At 58.2% G+C, this 17,335-nt stretch overlaps 1 protein-coding gene across 4 annotated transcripts; it reads left to right on the top strand.

The window, feature by feature from the left end:
* Positions 1 to 1,028: 1,028 nt before the first annotated feature.
* NECTIN4 (nectin cell adhesion molecule 4) lies at positions 1,029 to 17,229 on the top strand. Of its 4 annotated transcripts, XM_057495161.1 has the most exons (10): positions 1,029 to 1,207; positions 1,307 to 1,452; positions 9,768 to 10,127; positions 11,385 to 11,675; positions 12,653 to 12,773; positions 13,709 to 13,857; positions 14,095 to 14,254; positions 14,692 to 14,767; positions 15,132 to 15,206; positions 15,532 to 17,229. In XM_057495161.1, exons 2-10 carry the CDS (start codon positions 1,377 to 1,379, stop codon positions 15,748 to 15,750), a joined length of 1,527 nt encoding a protein of 508 aa, XP_057351144.1. In that variant the 5' UTR covers positions 1,029 to 1,207; positions 1,307 to 1,376; the 3' UTR covers positions 15,751 to 17,229. The 4 variants fall into 4 exon arrangements, with proteins under 4 accessions (XP_057351144.1, XP_036778664.2, XP_036778665.2 ...); XM_036922768.2 differs by having other exon boundaries at positions 1,035 to 1,452; positions 14,098 to 14,254; XM_036922769.2 differs by lacking the exon at positions 15,132 to 15,206 and having other exon boundaries at positions 1,029 to 1,452.
* Positions 17,230 to 17,335: the final 106 nt, after the last annotated feature.

Below are 17,335 nucleotides of genomic sequence, written 5' to 3' on the forward strand. Positions count from 1 at the left end.
CTTTCCTGCCCCTCTCCAGATAAAAGGGTCCTGCTTCAGATTTTAACCCATACCTTTCTTTCTTCTCTCATGTCTATTTGTATATTTACCTGTCTTTTTAGCCCCAGTGTGTCAGTGGCCTTACCCCTCATCTTCACTCAGTATATAAGGAGTTCAGAGTCTGCCCTTTGTTCTATGGCTTGCCCAGATTGGCCAGTGAGGTTTTGTACAATGTGGTGGCTACATTTCACGCATCCTAAATGGAAACACGTGGTCTTACAGGTGTGACTGTACTTATAGGAATATGGGAACAGGGTATTGAAATCAAGATTGTCCTTGCAAAGTCCAGACATACATGGTCTTGTCCAATGACCACAGAATAAATGGGTAAAATGACCATGGACATGGTTGGGAGGAGCCCCTTTCCACTCAGGTTGAACTGATGCATTTTCAGGAGCTGAGAGATGGCCCTGCTGGGGAGCCAGGACCCTGGGGCTAATTCTTGGACCGGGCCTTCTGCTTCTGTACATGGGTGGGAGCAGGGAAGGTCATGTGACTGCTTTCTCAGGGGCCTTTGAACCAGCTCCCTGCCTCGGGGATAGAGGTGTCCGAGCCAACCATGGTACTACCCAAGTGTGTGGCCTCCAGCAAGCCCCTGCCCCTCTCTGGGTCTCTTTTCTCCCCTGAAGAATGGGGTTCCTGGGCCTCAGGGCTGTTCTGGTCAGTTCTAGCCTTCTCTGATTCTGCAGCCCCCAAGCTGAGCCCCCGGCCAGGAGACTGGGGAGGCGGCAAGGCCGGGGGTGTGTGGGATGCTTGGGCTCCCTTCTGCCCACAAGGGCCTTGCCCTGTTCCTCTTGGCATGGTGCCTCCCTCTCTGAGCAGCGCTGGGCCTTCTCCTACCCCACCCCACCCCTCCCCACCTCTGCCTTCACAGCCCCTTGCACACACAGCCAGGTAAAGCCTGGAGCTGACGATGGGATCCCCCCCACCAGGTCCTCCCAGGGCCTTCCTTCCTTCCCTCCCTCCCTGGCGCCCATTAGCTGGCCTGGGCCATGGGGGCGGCGGCTGCTGAGTCTCCGTGCCAGGCCCAGCCCCCGGAGACGCACCTGTTCTGACCTGCTGAGCAGGTTCCCAGGTTTCTGCCGTCGTTGTTGGCCACGGCGTGGGAAGCAGCTCTGGGGGAGCTCAGAGCTCCCGATCACGGCTTCTCGGGGGCAGCTACAGCCAGGTGGGTGGAACAGGGCTGGACCCCTGTGGAGACCCCAGTGGACCAGGGCACCAGTGAGGACGCTGTGACTTCTGCCGTCTGAGTCTGTGCCCTACCCAGCACTAGAGCCGGCTCCCAGGGAGAACTTGGTGGGACTTCAGAAGCTCTGGCCAGCTCTGCCTTGCGACCAATGGCCCTGTCCCTGGGAGCCGAGATGTGGGGGCCTGAGGCCTGGCTGCTGGTGCTGCTCCTGGCGTCATTTACAGGTAGGACTTGCCTGGACCATCAGGACCTTTGCTCCTGAGCCTAAGCCGGCACGCACACGCACACGCACACGCACACACGCGCGCAGACACATTGTTTCCTTTGACTCTGGACTGAGCCACCATCTCTGTCTCCCACCCCCAGCTGCCTGCGGGGCCCCAAGAAGAGCCAGTGTAGCTCTTCCCCCTCAGGTCCCCTTCCAGTCCCAGGCAGGTCGCTATGTCTGGGGTTCCTGACTACCACTGGCTAGGCCTTGCCTGGGCCAAAGCTGCCAATGGGGATATGGATATGTGGACCCAGGGCAAGTGGGCAGGGAGGTGGAACTGGTGGGAACCCCTCCACCCCAGGGTTTCCTGGAGCCACCTTCACTTACCCCCTGGGCTCCAGAACTGCTGACTGGAGCTGGGGCTGACTCAGGCTGAGCTGGTCTCAGCAGTCATCATCGTGTAGGAAGCCTGGTGCCCAGAGAGCAGACAGGCTACTTCTATCTCCAGCCCTGCTCTCTCCCAGGGCACACTGTTAGATGCCAAGGTGGTAATAAGGTGGTCACATAAATGAATGGGGATCTAGGGTAGGGTACCTTCTAGATGGTGTGGCCCCCTTTTGTTCCCTGCTTCCCCGTTTTCTTAACTAGATGCTTTGTATTACTCCTGCCTAATGTATATCAAGCAGATATAAATTACAGGAATTTATAATCTCCAGAGTAGCAGAGTGTGTGTGTGTGTGTGTGTGTGCGCGCGCGCTCACGCGTGCAATGAGAACACAGTGGGGTTCCATAGGCTGTTTCCAGGGTGATGAGTAACTGAGAAGTCTCTCTCCTTGGAAAGACAGGCCCCTGTGTGGCCAGGACAGTTTGATTCCCAGTCCCAAGCACAGTAGCATGGGGGCTGCAGTTGTCCCTTGGGGAGCCCGCAGCCCATCCCCAGCCGAAGCTGTCAGGAGGAGAGGAGGCCTAGATGTGTGGAGGGGTGGGGCTGCTCGCACTCCCATCTTATAATGGAAGGGTCGCTGGCCCTGCCTCCAGTCACAGCATCCTGAGCGTCAACCGCTGCCCTCTCCCTGCCCACCCCCCATCTCAGTTCCCACCTTCCAGACAACCTCCGCACTTGCTCAGGCCAAGAGGGTGGGGCCTGGATGCCAGGGCCAGGAACTGGGCAGTCGCTAGCCTATGGGATCTACCCACACCTACGGAACGGAGCCATGATGTCTCAGGACTTGGAAGGGATCAAAGAGATCACCACTCCAACTCCCTCATTTTACAGATGGGAAAACAGAGAAACAGGTGGCCAGGAGAGATCCCAGGATTACTCAGTATTAGAAGCACAGCTGAGGTTAATGTGTTGGTCTCCCAACTCTGGTTCATTAAAGAATATATCTGAGTACACACGGGGTACCCAGGGTTCTCTGCTGGAGACACAATAGGGAGTAAGACATGATCTCTGCCTTCCTTTTCCATGGCACCAAGCTGTTCTTCCTAAGAGAGCCCACGGAAGGGGAGAGGCAGCCCCCTTTCGGCTAGGGCCTCAGCCTGCCCTTGCCCAGTGCCTGGTGGACAGATGCTGTGACCAGAGAGGAAGCCCAGCTCCAGGACGGCCCCAGGGAGCTGGTGCCCAGTGAGCCCCTCCTCCCCCGCCACTGCTGCTGTGACCTACCGGAGAGGGAGTGTGCTCTGAGGGCTTGAACTCAGACCCAGGGTCCCAGCCTGGCCGTCAGAAGGGCCCACTTCCACTGCCACCCCCATTCTGGCTTTTCTGTGTGCAGTCATCTCCCCAGTGGCCCCAGAAAACTGGAGTGTTTCTTGCCTCTGAAAAATCCTTGGCCTGGGAAATCAGGAGTCAAGTTCTGGCCCCATTTCTGCTTTTAATTTGCTAGGTGGCTTTGGGCACCTAAGAAATTAGACTTTAGAAGACGCAGGGATAGGACCAGATGATCTCTGTGGGCCTTCCAGCTCTGAAATTCTAAGGCTGTGTGCTTGTCCAGCCCCTGACTGAAAGGGGGTGCTGGGAGAGTGAGTGAGTCTGGCTGCAGAGATACAAGTGGGGCAGGTCCAGGCTCCATCTCTCAGTGGGGACCAAGGGTAGCCTTACCTTGCATACTGCCCTCTGGCCCTGCCCTGCTGCAAATCAGTGCCCCCCCAACTCTTGAGCCATTAGAGCTCTGAGCCCCAGGGCCCTGCCCCACCCCTGCCAGGGAGAGGAGCCCAGGTTTGGGAGGCGCCTTGACACCACAGCTCTTTGTCTCTCCTTAGTGGGATGAGTTTCCGGGTGAGGGCCCGTCCCTTCTCCCTCCCTCATCTCCTGCCCTGGGGCTGAGGGGCCCAAATCTACAGATACCCCTCTACTAGGATCCTAGTTCCCAGCTCTTTGTGCCTCTGTGCCTTGCTGGGCCCTGCAGTGGGTCGGGTTCTCCGAATCCTGAGGTCTGCCCTGTGAGGGTTAGGATCAGCTTTCTGTCTGAGGTTAGTTTCCTAGAAAGGGGGAGGCCCACCCCTGCTCTCCTACCCCTGTTTACAGAGGGGGGCAGGCCCTTTCCTGTAGGACCTACCCAAACCCATGGAAGCCAGAAAGGAAGGCCAGCTTCCCCACCCAAGGTGGGGAGAACTAGGAGAATCCCAGGGAAGCCCCAGGGCCCCAGTGACCTCGGTCCTGCCCTAGTGTTTCAGGGGCTGAGCTAAGGGGACCCCAGCCACAGAGATGGCAGTGAGGAGCTCACAGGAGAGTCCACAGTGCCGGCTTCTAGACCACAGCCTGGAAATCCTGGGGTCCTCCAGGCAAAGTGAGGGGGCCTGCTACCTGGGGGAGCAAGCCTAGTGGGGAGAGAATGCCTGATGGTCTTCTGGCCTCCACAACTTGACCTTGTGCTGACCAAAGTCTAAGCAGAGAGAAGGGGCGCTCTCTGGGGGGTGGGGTGGAGAGCTGAGTCCTGAGGGAGAGGAGAAGAGGAACCTAGGGCCTGGGTCTGGGAACAGGACCTGAAATGCGAAGGTCAGGTCCAGAACTGGGGGCCAGCCACCAAGCCTCCTGGAGGAGGTGGTTGGGATGGTTCTTCCACCAGCACTGAGCTTCTGGCCTCAGGAGGTTTTCCCAGTGTTCTGGCCACCTCCCTCCCCACTTGCCTTTAAAACTGGTGTGTCCTGAGAGCTGGGTTGAGGCTGTGATTTGGGGTGGGGCAGGGGCAGAGCTGGCCACACTTGGTGGGGGTGGCTGGCTGGCGGGATCTTAGGGAGGGGGGCATCTAGGGCCTCAGGAGTCTGGGAGAAGCTGAATTCTGGGTCCCCCACCCCGAGTGTGTGGCTGTTGTGGTGACTCAGCAGGGCTCAGAGTCTGGCTGGGGGGGGGGGGTGGTTTAGGGGATGTACCTGTGCAGGGAGCTGTGTCTGGGCCAGAGCCTGGGCTGCCTCGGGGCCTGTCCGCCCCCACTGTTCCCCTCGCCCTTTGTTATTGCTGTGCCCCCTCCCCAGACACTGATCTGTGATGGGCGCTTGGCCTGGGGCTTGGGAAGCTCTCAATAAGCTGGGGGGCTTAGGGCAGCGGGGGTGAGGGAGGGAGGTGTTTGAAGGCAGAGGCAGAATCTCCTTGTTTTCAGTTCCTTAACACTCCAAGGCCAAGGTTATGGGGGAAGAGTGCAAGAAAAATGGCTTGCTGAGTTGATGATGTCACCTGTCCTGAATGGGGGGCTTTAGGGCTGCCCTCCCGGGTCCTTACCCCAAACTCACCCACATATTCCAGTTCTCTCTGGTGGAGGCTGCTGCTGTGGGGTGAGGGGACGCAAGAGTTAACAAAGGAGACAGAGCCCCTAGACAGCTTGGACCCCTCCCCTTAGCCTCAGGCAGGGTCCCCCCCTTCCCACCAAACAAACCCACACCAGACAACCCTTACCCCAGGCCTGGGGTTGGAGCTGGTTTTTCTGGTGGTGACAGCAGAGGCCTGACAGATTCCCAGGGAGAGGCCTCCTCAGGGGGCCAGAGGAGCTCGGGGGCCAGGGGAGCGGCTGGGGGTGGGGTGGATGGGTGGGAGTCCTTCTGTAGAACTTGAGGGGCAAGGGTAGAACGGGCTTTTGTTTTGTTCCATGGGGAGCCCTTGATGGCAATTTCCCATCACCTGGAGGGACAGTGACCTCATCTCCCAGTACCTCCACCTGAGATGAATCTGCCCTCCAGCCCCAGGTGAGGTGAGGAGGGATGCCTGGGAGACACTCCAGGCAGGACGCAGAGGCAAAGGTGCAGAGCCACACACCACTGACCAAGGGCAGCTGAGGCGGAGAGACACGCGGAAGCCACAAGAAACCAACACCAAAATATTTACTCTGTATGCAGAGTTCCGCGGGATGGGATGCATGCCATGCACACGGACACGTGAGGTGCACATGGGATGGGTGTGCACACACATTCGCTCAGCAGTCCCCAGCTCTTCTCTCCGGATGCAGACAAGCACATATGCCCTCCGAAAGATACGCTGTGAGCACATGTATGTGTGAAACCCCCCAAGTTCATGCAAGGAGACAGCCTCACATGCATGTGAACCAGTGCTGACTCCCTCCGGGCCCTCGCCCAAAGGTATTACACATTAAGACACAAAAGACTCACACTTCCTCCCTTCCTCCTCTTCACAGACCCACCTCTAGGACTGCTACGTGTACCTCTATATTTACTTGCACCCCTGCTGAGGGAGAAAGGCCCCAAAAATGTTATCTGCTGCTGCCAGCCTCAGTTTCCCCTCCTGAGATCAGAGGCCAGGCCTTACACAAATAGGAAAGTTGGGACCCAAGCAAGGGTGGGGAGCAGGCAGCCAGCCCAAGCCAGGAATGGAGGGCCTGTCTGGGAGCGGGCGGGGTGCACTGAGGGCAGGGCCCCACAGAGGCCCGTGGGGGCCTGGCCACGGGTGGGGGAGGCCGAGGGCAGGGATCCCGTCTGGCTAGTCGGGCCTGTTCTCTCCCTTGCGCAAGGTGGTGGCTGGTGGCGGCTGGGGCTGGGGCTGCGGCCTTGCAGCAGCGTCTGCATCTCCAAGGCTCCGGCCCTGCGTCCTGCAGCTCCTGGGTGGAGGGGTGGGGAGGGACACGGGGAGGAGTGCCCAGGCAGCAGAGTCCACCAGCCTCAACAAACAGTTTGGGTCCATGAGCTTGGCCTGGCTTGGCAACTGCATGCCCGCAGGGTGACCTCACCAGGCAGGCAGTGTGTCTCCTCTGCTCTGGTGACATCATCATGCTGACGCCGGGCGGGCACTGGGTGGGGGAGAGAAGGAGGAGACAGTCCTGGCCTGCCCTGGCCTGGGAGTCTGGGCTCTGGGTCCACTCAGCCCAGGATAGAGATTCTAGAGCCCAAATCCCTTCTCTTGTAGCCCCGTGTGTGTGTGTGTGTGTGTGTGTGTCTGTGTGTGTGTGTGTGTGTGTGTGTGTATGTGTGCCAATGCACGTGTATAAGCTGGAGGGGGGTGTTGCCCCGAGCTGAGATGCTCCCACTAAATAGTGGATTTAGGACAGTGAGGGGCTTTAGGGGAAACACAGAAGGGGCGTTCCTGTTTTACTAAGTTCCTTATCCTAAGAAGCTTGGGTTTGTCCCTTGGGAGTGAGGCTTGGAGATTCACAGGTAGGGAGGGAGAACTGTGACTCAGGCATGCGATGGGCACCCAGTGCCTGATGTGTCCTAAGAGGGTATGGTTTGAGGGAAAATGTGGGTGATTGGTGGTGGGGAGGGGGCAGATGGTCAGCAGTCGTAGGGATGGAGACAGAAAACATGTCATGTGACATTGTCCCTGACAGAGTCTTTGAGTGTCCCAAGGAAGCAGGTCTTCGGATCCCTGCAGAGACACCAGCACCAGCTTTTGAAGCAGTGGACAGGCTGGGAAGGCCCATCTCAAGCCCACCTCAAGGCCTTCCTTGGCAGCCCTGCCCCCTCCAATGCCAGGAGGAGGTGCCCGGGAGGGTGCGGGTGGTTAGCTGGACTCCCAGTCTGGGCTGGGTGGGACCCACACCAGCTTAGGCAGGTCAGGGCCCTGGTATCTGGCCCTGCAGGTCTGTCCTGTCCTGTTCAGCCCCTCCCAGCTCCCGATAGCATCCTCCCTCCCTTCACCCCTTCTAGCAAGGGCCACAGGATCCCCTTCCCCTGCCCCATGCTCTGCCCCACGGGACCCCTCTAGTGAGGCTTCACTTTCTTCCTCCATCCCCCTCTCTCTCCCTAAGCCCAGTCAGGGGTGCTCCCTCTGGCAGTGGGCTCAGCGAGCCAGCCCATCCTGCTTCTGCCCCAAGGTTGCCATGTCAGCCCCCTCCCTGCCCAGCCCAACCAACGACTACTCAGTCCTCCCCCTTCTACACTTTTCCTTCTGCTCATCTCTCATTCATTCAGTCAGCAAACATTAATTGAGCAACAATTACGTGCCAGGCATGCAGACCGCATGTTTCCAAATGTGATGTGAGACCCAGTTTCTACTGTTGGCAAGCTCAGTGTGGTGGGAGAGGCCGGCAAGAAAAGAACAAATAGGGTCTATGGGATAAAGTACTGTAATAGGGAAAGGCAGGGTGCGAGGGAAGAACAGAGGCAGGGCCCCTGCCTGAGGTGGGGGTGGGGGCAGGGAGGCCTCCAGGAGGAAGTGATGTCTCCGCGGCGTCTTGCAGGATGAGTAGGAGTTACCAGACGTAGGGAGGCGGGCGTTCCAGATGGGGGCTGTGTGTGCAAGGAGAGGGACGGCGGCGTGTGCGAAGTGCTGGCCAGAGGCAGGGGCTGTGAACTTTTGGGAGCTGCTGGATACAAATTCCATGGCAAGGAGCGTTGGCCATCCCACAGAGCCTTTGCTCTGCCCCCAGCCCAAATTTTACTGCTGTAATCCGCAGCTCCGTGTGTATTTCTTCCTGGCCCTGTGCTTCCCCAGGCCCCGCCTCCCTCAGAAGTTACTCATCCTGGAAACCTAGGAGTTGTCTTTGGGTCTTTCCTCTCTTCTATCTCTCTTTCTGGTCGGTGACCAAATCCTGCTAAGATTCCCCCGGGCGGACCTGCACCTTCCTCTCCACCGCAGTGGTGCCCCACAGGCTGCAGCTGCAGCTTCCCAGTGACTGTCCTGTCTTCCACCCCCAACTTTCTAGTCCGAGGGCACATCACCGCTGGCCTGATGTTTTAGTGACTCCCTATTTTCTCTTGACCAGGTTGGAGTTCCTTTGCCTGGTATGGAAGGTCTTGGGTGACTTGGCCTAACCGTATGTCCCCGCTTGTGTCTCCTCTCTGCTTCCTGAACTAGCCACCTCTCCATGCCCATCCTGGCCCCTCACCTGGGATCCCTTTCCGGGTCTCTCCCCCTCCTGATCCTACCCAGTTGGTATGTGAGGTCCTCCCGCAGGACGCAGGTCCACAGCGACTGTCCTATCCTACAACCAGCCTGCAACACACACCGGGCACTCAGTCAGAAACCACACAGGTCTCCGTATTTGTCTCCACGTGTAACTCTTCCACCTGAACAGATCTCAGGTTCCAGGACAGGAAATGAGTCCTTCTTTGCAGATAAAGCCACGGGATACACACCCCTGAGTGTGTCATACTGTTCCTTCATCGCTGGGTGCCATCTCTGGTCCTCTGATTCTGGCAAACCACTGACACTGTTGCGGCGTTGTCTACCCTGACCTCACCTCCCTGGGCCTTTGACCTGGGGCCCTTCTGTCTTGGATGGCTTGCTCATTCCTGCCTCTGAGCTTCGGTTCCTGCCATCCCTCCTACATATAATACCTTCTTCTCTTTGGGAATCCAGGTCTCTCATCTTCAAGCCATGAAAAGAATGCTCTGAAGGGCCTACTGGGACCCTTCCCACACTGCGCATCCTGCTCCAGACACCAGCTGCTCTCGCCCTTCCTCGGCTCCTGGCCACACGGCCTGAAAGCACTCACTTTCTCCCCCTTGGTAGGATGAGCCTTCTGTGAAAGTCTGTCACACAGTCTCCCCACCACTCCCCCCACCAGTCTTTCCCTGACAGGCCTGAGAGCTCCCTGAGGGCGGAGGCTGGGTCTCTGCTCCAGCCCCAGCCTCCCACCCAGCCATTGCTCAGGACACAGTCCTGGGCTGGGAGAGGGTGTGACTCCTCCATATATGTCTGTGTGGCCTTAGGCAAGTCACTTCCTCTCTCTGGGTCTCAGTTTGCTCTTCTGTTAAGTGGTGATAATAACGCCTACTTCTTGGGAATGTTTTGTGGATCTAATGAGGTAATGGACTGAATGCGCTTTGCAAGCATAAAATGCTCCGGAGTTCCATCTGCTTTTGCTGTCACTACCATTATGAATAAGTGTTCCCCCGGCTGTGGCAGCGCCCCTAATCCTGGCTGCTCCTGTCTGCCCCCTGCAGGCCGATGCCCCGCGGGCGAGCTGGAGACCTCGGACCTGGTGACCGTGGTGCTGGGCCAGGACGCAAAGCTGCCCTGCTTCTACCGAGGGGAACCCGGCGAGCAGGTGGGGCAGGTGGCATGGGCTCGGGTGGATGCGGGCGAGGGCGCCCGGGAGCTGGCGTTGCTGCACTCCAAATACGGGCTGCACGTGAGCTCGCCCTATGAGGGCCGCGTGGAGCAGCCGCCGCCCCCTCGGGACCCCCTGGACGGCGCGGTGCTCCTGCGCAACGCTGTGCAGGCCGATGAGGGCGAGTACGAGTGTCGCGTCAGCACCTTCCCCGCCGGCAGCTTCCAGGCGCGGCTGCGGCTCCGCGTACTGGGTAAGTACTCCAGCCGGCAAGGTCGGGCTGTTGCATGTGCGGAGAGGCCCGGGGCTTGGAGGGCAGAGGCCCGAGGCAGGGGAATGCTGAGATGGGGACTGCAGAAATGGGTGGGGCAGCGGCCGAACAGGAGTAAGGGGTGGGGTGCTGGAGAGATGAGGGAGCCTCATCCAGCCCATCCTCCTCCCCGATCAACAAATTCTCTTCAGTGACCCCAACAGCCTGATAGGGCTTGGTCAGCCTTGGGGAAGGATCCGTTCATTAGGAAGTTCTTCCCTCCGAAACCTCTGTCTCGGTGACATTTACCCTCTGGAGCAATAGGATCCAGGCTTATTCTCTCTTTGGCACAAATCTTTCAAAGAGCAGAGGTCCTTTGTCTTGTCCCCGGCTCCCCCCGCAACATACCCACACATCCCCCAGCCTCTTCTCCAAGCTGAACTCACTGGTTTCCGCAGCAGTTCTACCAAAGACATTCACCCAAAGCCTCCCTTGCTATCTGGGGCTCCATGGTTGTAAAGAGTGGGGCCCAATGTGACATGCAGGCCCAGCGCTGACCAATGGGGCCAATTCCAGATCCGGGCCTTCAGGGGATGTGGCCAGAGACCACAATCGCCTTTCAAGCCACTTTGCGCTGTGGGCGCCCATGGTCAGTGATGGCCTGGATGGATGGTCAAGTTAAGTCTTTTCCATCTTGTGACTGGGTGTTAATGAGATGAAGATACACGTATAAGCCTTTATAGTGTCCCTTCACCACATGACAGGCAGTGACAGCAGCCATTGGGTAGAAAAACCTGGGAGTGAACCTAGACCTCATCACCTACCAGCGGACAGTCTGGGACAGATGACTTTACCTCCCTGGGTCTCCGTTTCCTCACCTGTAAAACTGGGATAATAATACCTACCTCATCGGTTTGTTGACAGGGTTAAATGAGATGTTTGCCAAGTGTTCAGCATGATACTTGACACATAGTAAGTGCTGAATAAATGGTGGCTATTATTATATAACTGTCATCCAAGTAGTTTTTTATTACTTAGGTATTTTTATAAAAAATGACCCGAGCTCATTGTAAAAAATTCAAACCATAGAGAAAAGTACATAGTCAGCTGAGATTCTTCCCCTCATCCGGTGTCTTTGTTGGTGACGTAAGAGAAGAAAAAGGGCCCGACTCTGCACCTGCGCAGGACAGACCAGGGGTGGGGCGGGGCCTCCCGATGGAGGTTGTGAAGATCGTGACGCCTGCTCCCTGCCATCTGCAGTGCCTCCCCTGCCTTCACTGAATCCTGGGCCAGCACTTGAAGAGGGCCAGGGCCTGACACTGGCAGCCTCCTGCACCGCAGAGGGCAGCCCCGCCCCCAACGTGACCTGGGACACAGAGGTCAAGGGCACAACGTCCAGCCGCTCCTTCAAGCACTCCCGCTCAGCTGCTGTCACTTCAGAGTTCCACCTGGTGCCCAGCCGCAGCATGAATGGACAGTCGCTTACCTGTGTGGTGTCCCACCCTGGCTTGCTCCAGGACCAAAGGATCACCCACATCCTCCAAGTGGCCTGTGAGTGCTTGGATGTTGGGGAGGGAGACCCCATGGGCTCTGAGAGGATGAGTGAGATACCGAGAGACCCTGAGTCACACCAGTCTGGCCGGCCTGGGTCCTGGAAGCCACCTTGCGTGGTGGCCGCGAGAGCACTAGTCCAAAGGTAGAAGACCTGGAGCCCATCCCAGATGACCCTGGCAAATCACTGAGACCTCTCTGACCTTTGGTGTCTTCCTGTTTACAAAGGGATTGCCCTGCGTCACAGGGTTGTTGGGAGACTCAGATACAAACAAAATTCACAGTTTAGGACTTGAAGACAGACAGACTTGGGACACGTCCTAGTTCTGTTATTTACCAGCTGTTATTCAATCTTGTTAGGGTTCATTTTATGAACCAGCAGAAGGAATAGAATTATACCAACCTTACAGGGTTCTGATGGGAAATGGGAACCGTGAATGCAAAGCATCTTGAACAGTGCATAGTGCACAGATGGTGCTCAGTAAACGTTGACATTGTTTTTCTAGCATGAGACTTTGAGCTCTTGGGGGCTAGGACTGTTTTCTACTCATTCTAACCCAGCATTTGGCACAAAATAGGTCTTCAACAAATAAGCTGTTAAGGAAGTGGATAAACTAGTAGGACTGTTAAGTCTTTGAAGAATCAGAGAGCTTTTGCTGAGCACCTGTTCTGTGACTAGCACTATGGTAGGGACCACAGGGGATTCAGAAAAAGGGTGACACATCGCTATGCTGAGGTACTTAGAGGCTTACTGCACAGGCAAAACATGGACTCTGAGCTTAGAAGTGGGAGCTAACCAGGTGGTTGAGAGCTGTCAGCAAGGTGGGGCTGGACTAGGTTTGGCTGCAGATGAATAGGATGGAGAAGGGCAGGGGGAGGCTATTACGGGCAGGGTGGGGTATGGGGTGGGGCCTTTCAAGGAACACCATGATCAAACACATCATTCCCATTCTCTCTCCTCCTGTCTCCCGTTCCAGTCCTAGCTGAGGCCTCTGTGAGGGGCCTAGAAGACCAAAAGCTGTGGCAGGTTGGCCGAGAAGGGGCCACACTCAAGTGCCTGAGTGAAGGACAGCCCCCTCCCTCGTATAACTGGACACGGTAGGGCCTGGGCCCTCCTCCAGGCCTAGCCTGGGACCAGGGTCCTTCCCTCTCAGGGCCAGCATGTACTCATTATGGGCTGGAACAGTATATTCTGAACCCCAAATAAATTGGGGCACATGTTCAGACCAATGCAAAAACATGCATGGTCACCAGATATTATTACTGGCTTGCACCAGGGAGGCTAGGCTACTTGGTTATTGGTGGGAAATAAGCTAAGCCCTTGTGTTTTTTTCCCCAACTTTTAAATTATGAAATATAGTATTCAAGTGTCAATATTTTTATATTTATGTAAGTGCCTAAAGTGGAGAAGACAAAAGATAGAGTTGACTGTTATTAAACCAGCACTCCTGTAATCACCACAATGTTGCCAGTGCCTCAGAAGCACCCACCCACCTCCACCAGTGCTTGGCTTTTTTCCAAGGTCTGTGATGTCCAGAGAGTCAGGGAGGGGTCAGGTGCACATGCATGTGAGCCCATGACAAGCATGTTCTCACGGGTGAGCAGAGGAGCCATGCATGTGGCCCTGTGCCTGGGGCTCTGTTCACCTTCCTGCCATGCAGCCTCATGGGTGTCGGGGCACACAGTACACCTCCAAGTACACCTGAGCCCAGAGAGGAATGGAGTGTCCCCTCTTATGGACTTTATTCCATCTGTACCTGGTACCCAGTGCTGGTGACGTGGTGTGGGAGCATGTGGGATGGCACACATGTGGGTCTTCCCCAAGTGTGTGTGTGGGGTGCCCGGGTCAGGCTGGGCGGCAGGGAGAAGGGGCCTCTGTCCAGACCTGCCTAGGGGAGGGAGGGGCACCGTGGGAACAGCCGGCGGCTCTGGGTGACGTCAAGGGGGAGGGAAGTGGAGAGCTGCCTGGGCACGCTGGCTGGTGGCAGGGCAGCCCGCCCCGGCCGGCACCCATCAGCTTCCCTGTCCTCCAGGCTGGACGGGCCTCTGCCCAGTGGGGTACAAGTGGAAGGGGACACTCTGGGCTTCCCCCCGCTGACCACTGAGCACAGTGGCATCTACGTTTGCCGTGTGAGCAATGAGCTTTCCTCCAGGGATTCTCAGGTCACTGTGGACGTTCTTGGTAAGCACTGGGGCAGAGACGGGGGCCAGGGGCCAGGGCCTGGGGCCCAGGGCCTGGTGGGCCAACAGGGGAAAGACAGAGAGTGACCTGGGAGAGTATTTATTCGGAGTGGGCTGAGCTGCATGCGTTCTGCAGAGGGCCTGGCTGAGGGGGTGGTTTGGGATGTTCTGAGAGCTGTGGGGTCTGGGGGCGGGCCAGGCATCTGGGCATCCACCTCAGACAGACGCCTGTCTCCAGCAGACCCTCAGGAGGCCCCCGGGAAGCAGGTGGACCTGGTGTCGGCCTCCGTGGTGGTGGTGGGTGTGATCGCCGCGCTCTTGTTCTGCCTTCTGGTGGTGGTGGTGGTGCTCATGTCCCGATACCATCGGCGGAAGGCCCAGCAGATGACCCAGAAATAGTGAGTACTGGCCACTCTGGGGACAGTAGAGCTAAGCTTGGAACAAAGAGGAGGCAAGCAGGTGGGCCAGGACTGAGTAGAGAGGAGACGGGGGGCCTGACACCTGGGGGCTTATGGGCCACAGGTGGGCAGAGTCTTTCTGAAGGAGCCTGGGGCCTGAACCACCGCTGGACGCGGGAGAAGCCTACTGCCCGAGCGCAGGTCAGGCCCAAGTGCCTCAGTCCCACCAAGCGCACATTCGCGCAGGTGCACGTCCTGGCACGCTCGCTTTGGAGCCACACTGCCACCTGCAGCCACCCACTCACACTTGCAGGGCAGCGCAGCGCACACACACTCGCCTCTCACAGAGGCTCAGCCAGGCCTGGCTCGCCTCGGGCGGGCTCCCCCCCCCCCCCCCCCCCCCGCCCCCAGCTCCTGACGGGGCGTCTCTTTCCCAGTGAGGAGGAGCTGACGCTGACCCGGGAGAACTCCATCCGGAGGCTGCATTCCCATCACGCAGACCCCAGGAGCCAGGTGCGTGCAGGTTGGAGGCCCTCACGGGGCGGGGCCCCTCTGCAGAGCGGGAGCGCAGCCCTCCGCCGGGTCTGGCCGCTGGCTGGCAGCTGGGGCGGCGGGGGGCGGAGTTGGGGCGCAGGGGCTTGGGTCTGCCGGGCTCCTCTGCAGGCTCCCAGCACTGGCCTCGGGCTGCTCTGCGAGCCGCCCGCCACCTGCACCGGTGCCTGGGTGGGACTAGGGTGGGAGGCGATGAGGAGGTTTGTGCCGAGGAGAGAGAACGGCACCGGGGCTGGGGGAAGGCGACTAGGGAGGAGGCTGGGGAAGGACCGACGTGAGGAGCCGAGCCCTGTTCTGACCCCTCCTCCGTGTCCGGGCCCTGCAGCCGGAGGAGAGTGTAGGGCTGAGAGCCGAGGGCCACCCTGATAGTCTCAAGGACAACAGTAGCTGCTCTGTGATGGTGAGGCCCCCGGCCCCACCGGTGTCCCCACCATGCTCCTCAGGCCCCTCTCCTGGTCCCACGTGGGGCGCGCCAGCAGCTCCCTCGCCTCAGCCGGGGCTCCTGCCACCCGGCCCTCGCCTCTGCTGCGCCTTTGCTCTCTTGTCTCCCCTTCCCCGTGCCTAACGCTCACTCCTGGCCCCTGATCTCTGAGCTGCTCTGCCTCTGGGTCAACCGTAACCCCTGCTTGTGCGTGACCTCGGACCCCACCAAGCCCCAACCAGCGCCCCTCGTGTCTGGCTGCCCTGCCTTGGTCCCTGATTTGCCCTCTGCCCTTGCTCTCCAGAGTGACGAGCCAGAGGGCCGCAGTTACTCCACGCTGACCACGGTGAGGGAGATCGAGACCCAGACCGAACTGCTGTCTCCAGGGCGGGCAGAGGTGGAGGAAGACCGGGACGAAGGCATCAAACAGGCCATGAACCATTTTGTCCAGGAGAACGGAACCCTGCGGGCCAAGCCCACGGGCAACGGCATTTACATCAATGGGCGGGGGCACCTGGTCTGACCCAGGCCTTCCTCCCTCCCTGACCCAGGCTCCTCCTGCTGACATGGAGGATTTCAGCTCATCTCTGGGGCCTCCCTAAACATCCCATTTCTTGAGGAAGATGCTCCCCACCCCACTGAGTGCTCGACCTTTTCCTCCAACCCTGCTGTTGGACGAGGGGAGGGCTCCACTGGTTGAGTCGTTCCCCTCCGCGTGTGCGGGTCACTGTGTGTGCATTGGTGCCTGTGTGAGTGTTCGCTGCCCGTGTGAGCGTGTAGAGGGGTGACTGTGCTCGTGGTGTGCATCGTGCTGTCGTGTCAGAGTCCAAGTGAACCGCGGTGTGTGCTCCACAGGACTCGGGCAGTGGCGTGGGGAACCGTCGGGGTTTGGTTTGTGTGTTGTGTGGCTCTGTGACCTCTGCCTGTAAACGCAGGTGTTTTCCTCAGACCCCAGAGCAGTATTAATGATGCAGAGGTTGGAGGTGAGAGGTGGAGACTGTGGGCCAGAGCCAGGTGTGCTGGCCTAGCTGGAGCTGGAATCTGGCCGCCTCAGTGGGGGAGCCGGGCTCCCACTGCTGGGGAGCCCGTGGGGTGCGTGCTGCAGCTGCCCTGGGGGTGCTGCCAGAGGCTCCAGCTGTTAGCCAAGAAGCCCTCTGCCCTCTGGTGGCTTCTGGGCCTGCTGCATGTACATACTTTCTGTAAATAAACCTGCACGGGGGAGCTTCTTTAAGGAATACTGCTCCGAATCATTTAATAAGAGAAAAAGAACAGTTAAAAAACTTCTGATTTATCTGGCTGTTTGCTAGGATAGCTTAAAGGGAGGCCAGCCCACACCAGAAGTCAGCACACCTAGACCTTGCTGAGACTCCACCCCAGGGGGATCTGAAAGGTGCTCCTAGGCAGCCCCTTGGGAAGGAGGGAGCCTGTAGGCCATGGGGTCTGAATTAGGGCCGTGAGCCCACAGTTCCTGGCTAAGGGGGGATAAGGCAGGGCCTGGGCCCTGCGGCTCCCGGGCTCTTCCTGGCCTCATCTCTTTCCTTAGCTGTATCCGCAGTGTGTGGTCCTGTAGCGGGTTGCTGAGACTGGGAGCCGTGGACTTCTGGTTCGCTGTGGTCTACAGGAGAGGGTAGTGGTTACAGACCAAGGAAGGGAGACTCGGGGAGTGAAGGAGCTGCTGGGGGCATGAGTGTCTCTCTTCCTCTAGGGCCCTCAGGGTCACCAACTCGGGCTCTTCTGGCAGTTTCTGTGGGTGTGGGCTGGGGTTAGATAAGGTCCTTTTCCCCTGGTCAACCAGCATACCTAAATCCAGTGCCTAAACCCTGCTTGCCCTGAAATCTGCCGCGTTTCTAGACCAAGGGAGAGACTGCTATCTCCCAATCCCCAGATGGCCCAGGACCTTGGATGCGCAGCCCGCCAATTCCTTGTATGTACATTTTGTGTAAATATGTGCATATTTGTACATAAAGCGATATTCTGTTTTTAAATAAACAGATAAAACCTGTTCTGTCTGGTGCCTGCCTTCCCCCTGAGCTCTGTAAGCCTGACCCCCTCTCCTCTCTGTTTCAGCATCATCCTCCCTGTGGTCCCACACAGGGGAGGAGCTAGGA

This window comes from Manis pentadactyla, chromosome 19 (assembly GCF_030020395.1).
Source record: "Manis pentadactyla isolate mManPen7 chromosome 19, mManPen7.hap1, whole genome shotgun sequence".
Classification (NCBI taxonomy): domain Eukaryota; kingdom Metazoa; phylum Chordata; class Mammalia; order Pholidota; family Manidae; genus Manis; species Manis pentadactyla.

Coding starts and splice junctions, on each gene's coding strand:
- NECTIN4 (XM_057495161.1), top strand. CDS start 1,377: ATGGCCCTGTCCCTGGGAGCCGAGATGTGGGGGCCTGAGGCCTGGCTG. Junction 10,128..11,384: donor GCTGCGGCTCCGCGTACTGG/GTAAGTACTCCA, acceptor TGCCATCTGCAG/TGCCTCCCCTGCCTTCACTG. Junction 13,858..14,094: donor GGTCACTGTGGACGTTCTTG/GTAAGCACTGGG, acceptor GCCTGTCTCCAG/CAGACCCTCAGGAGGCCCCC.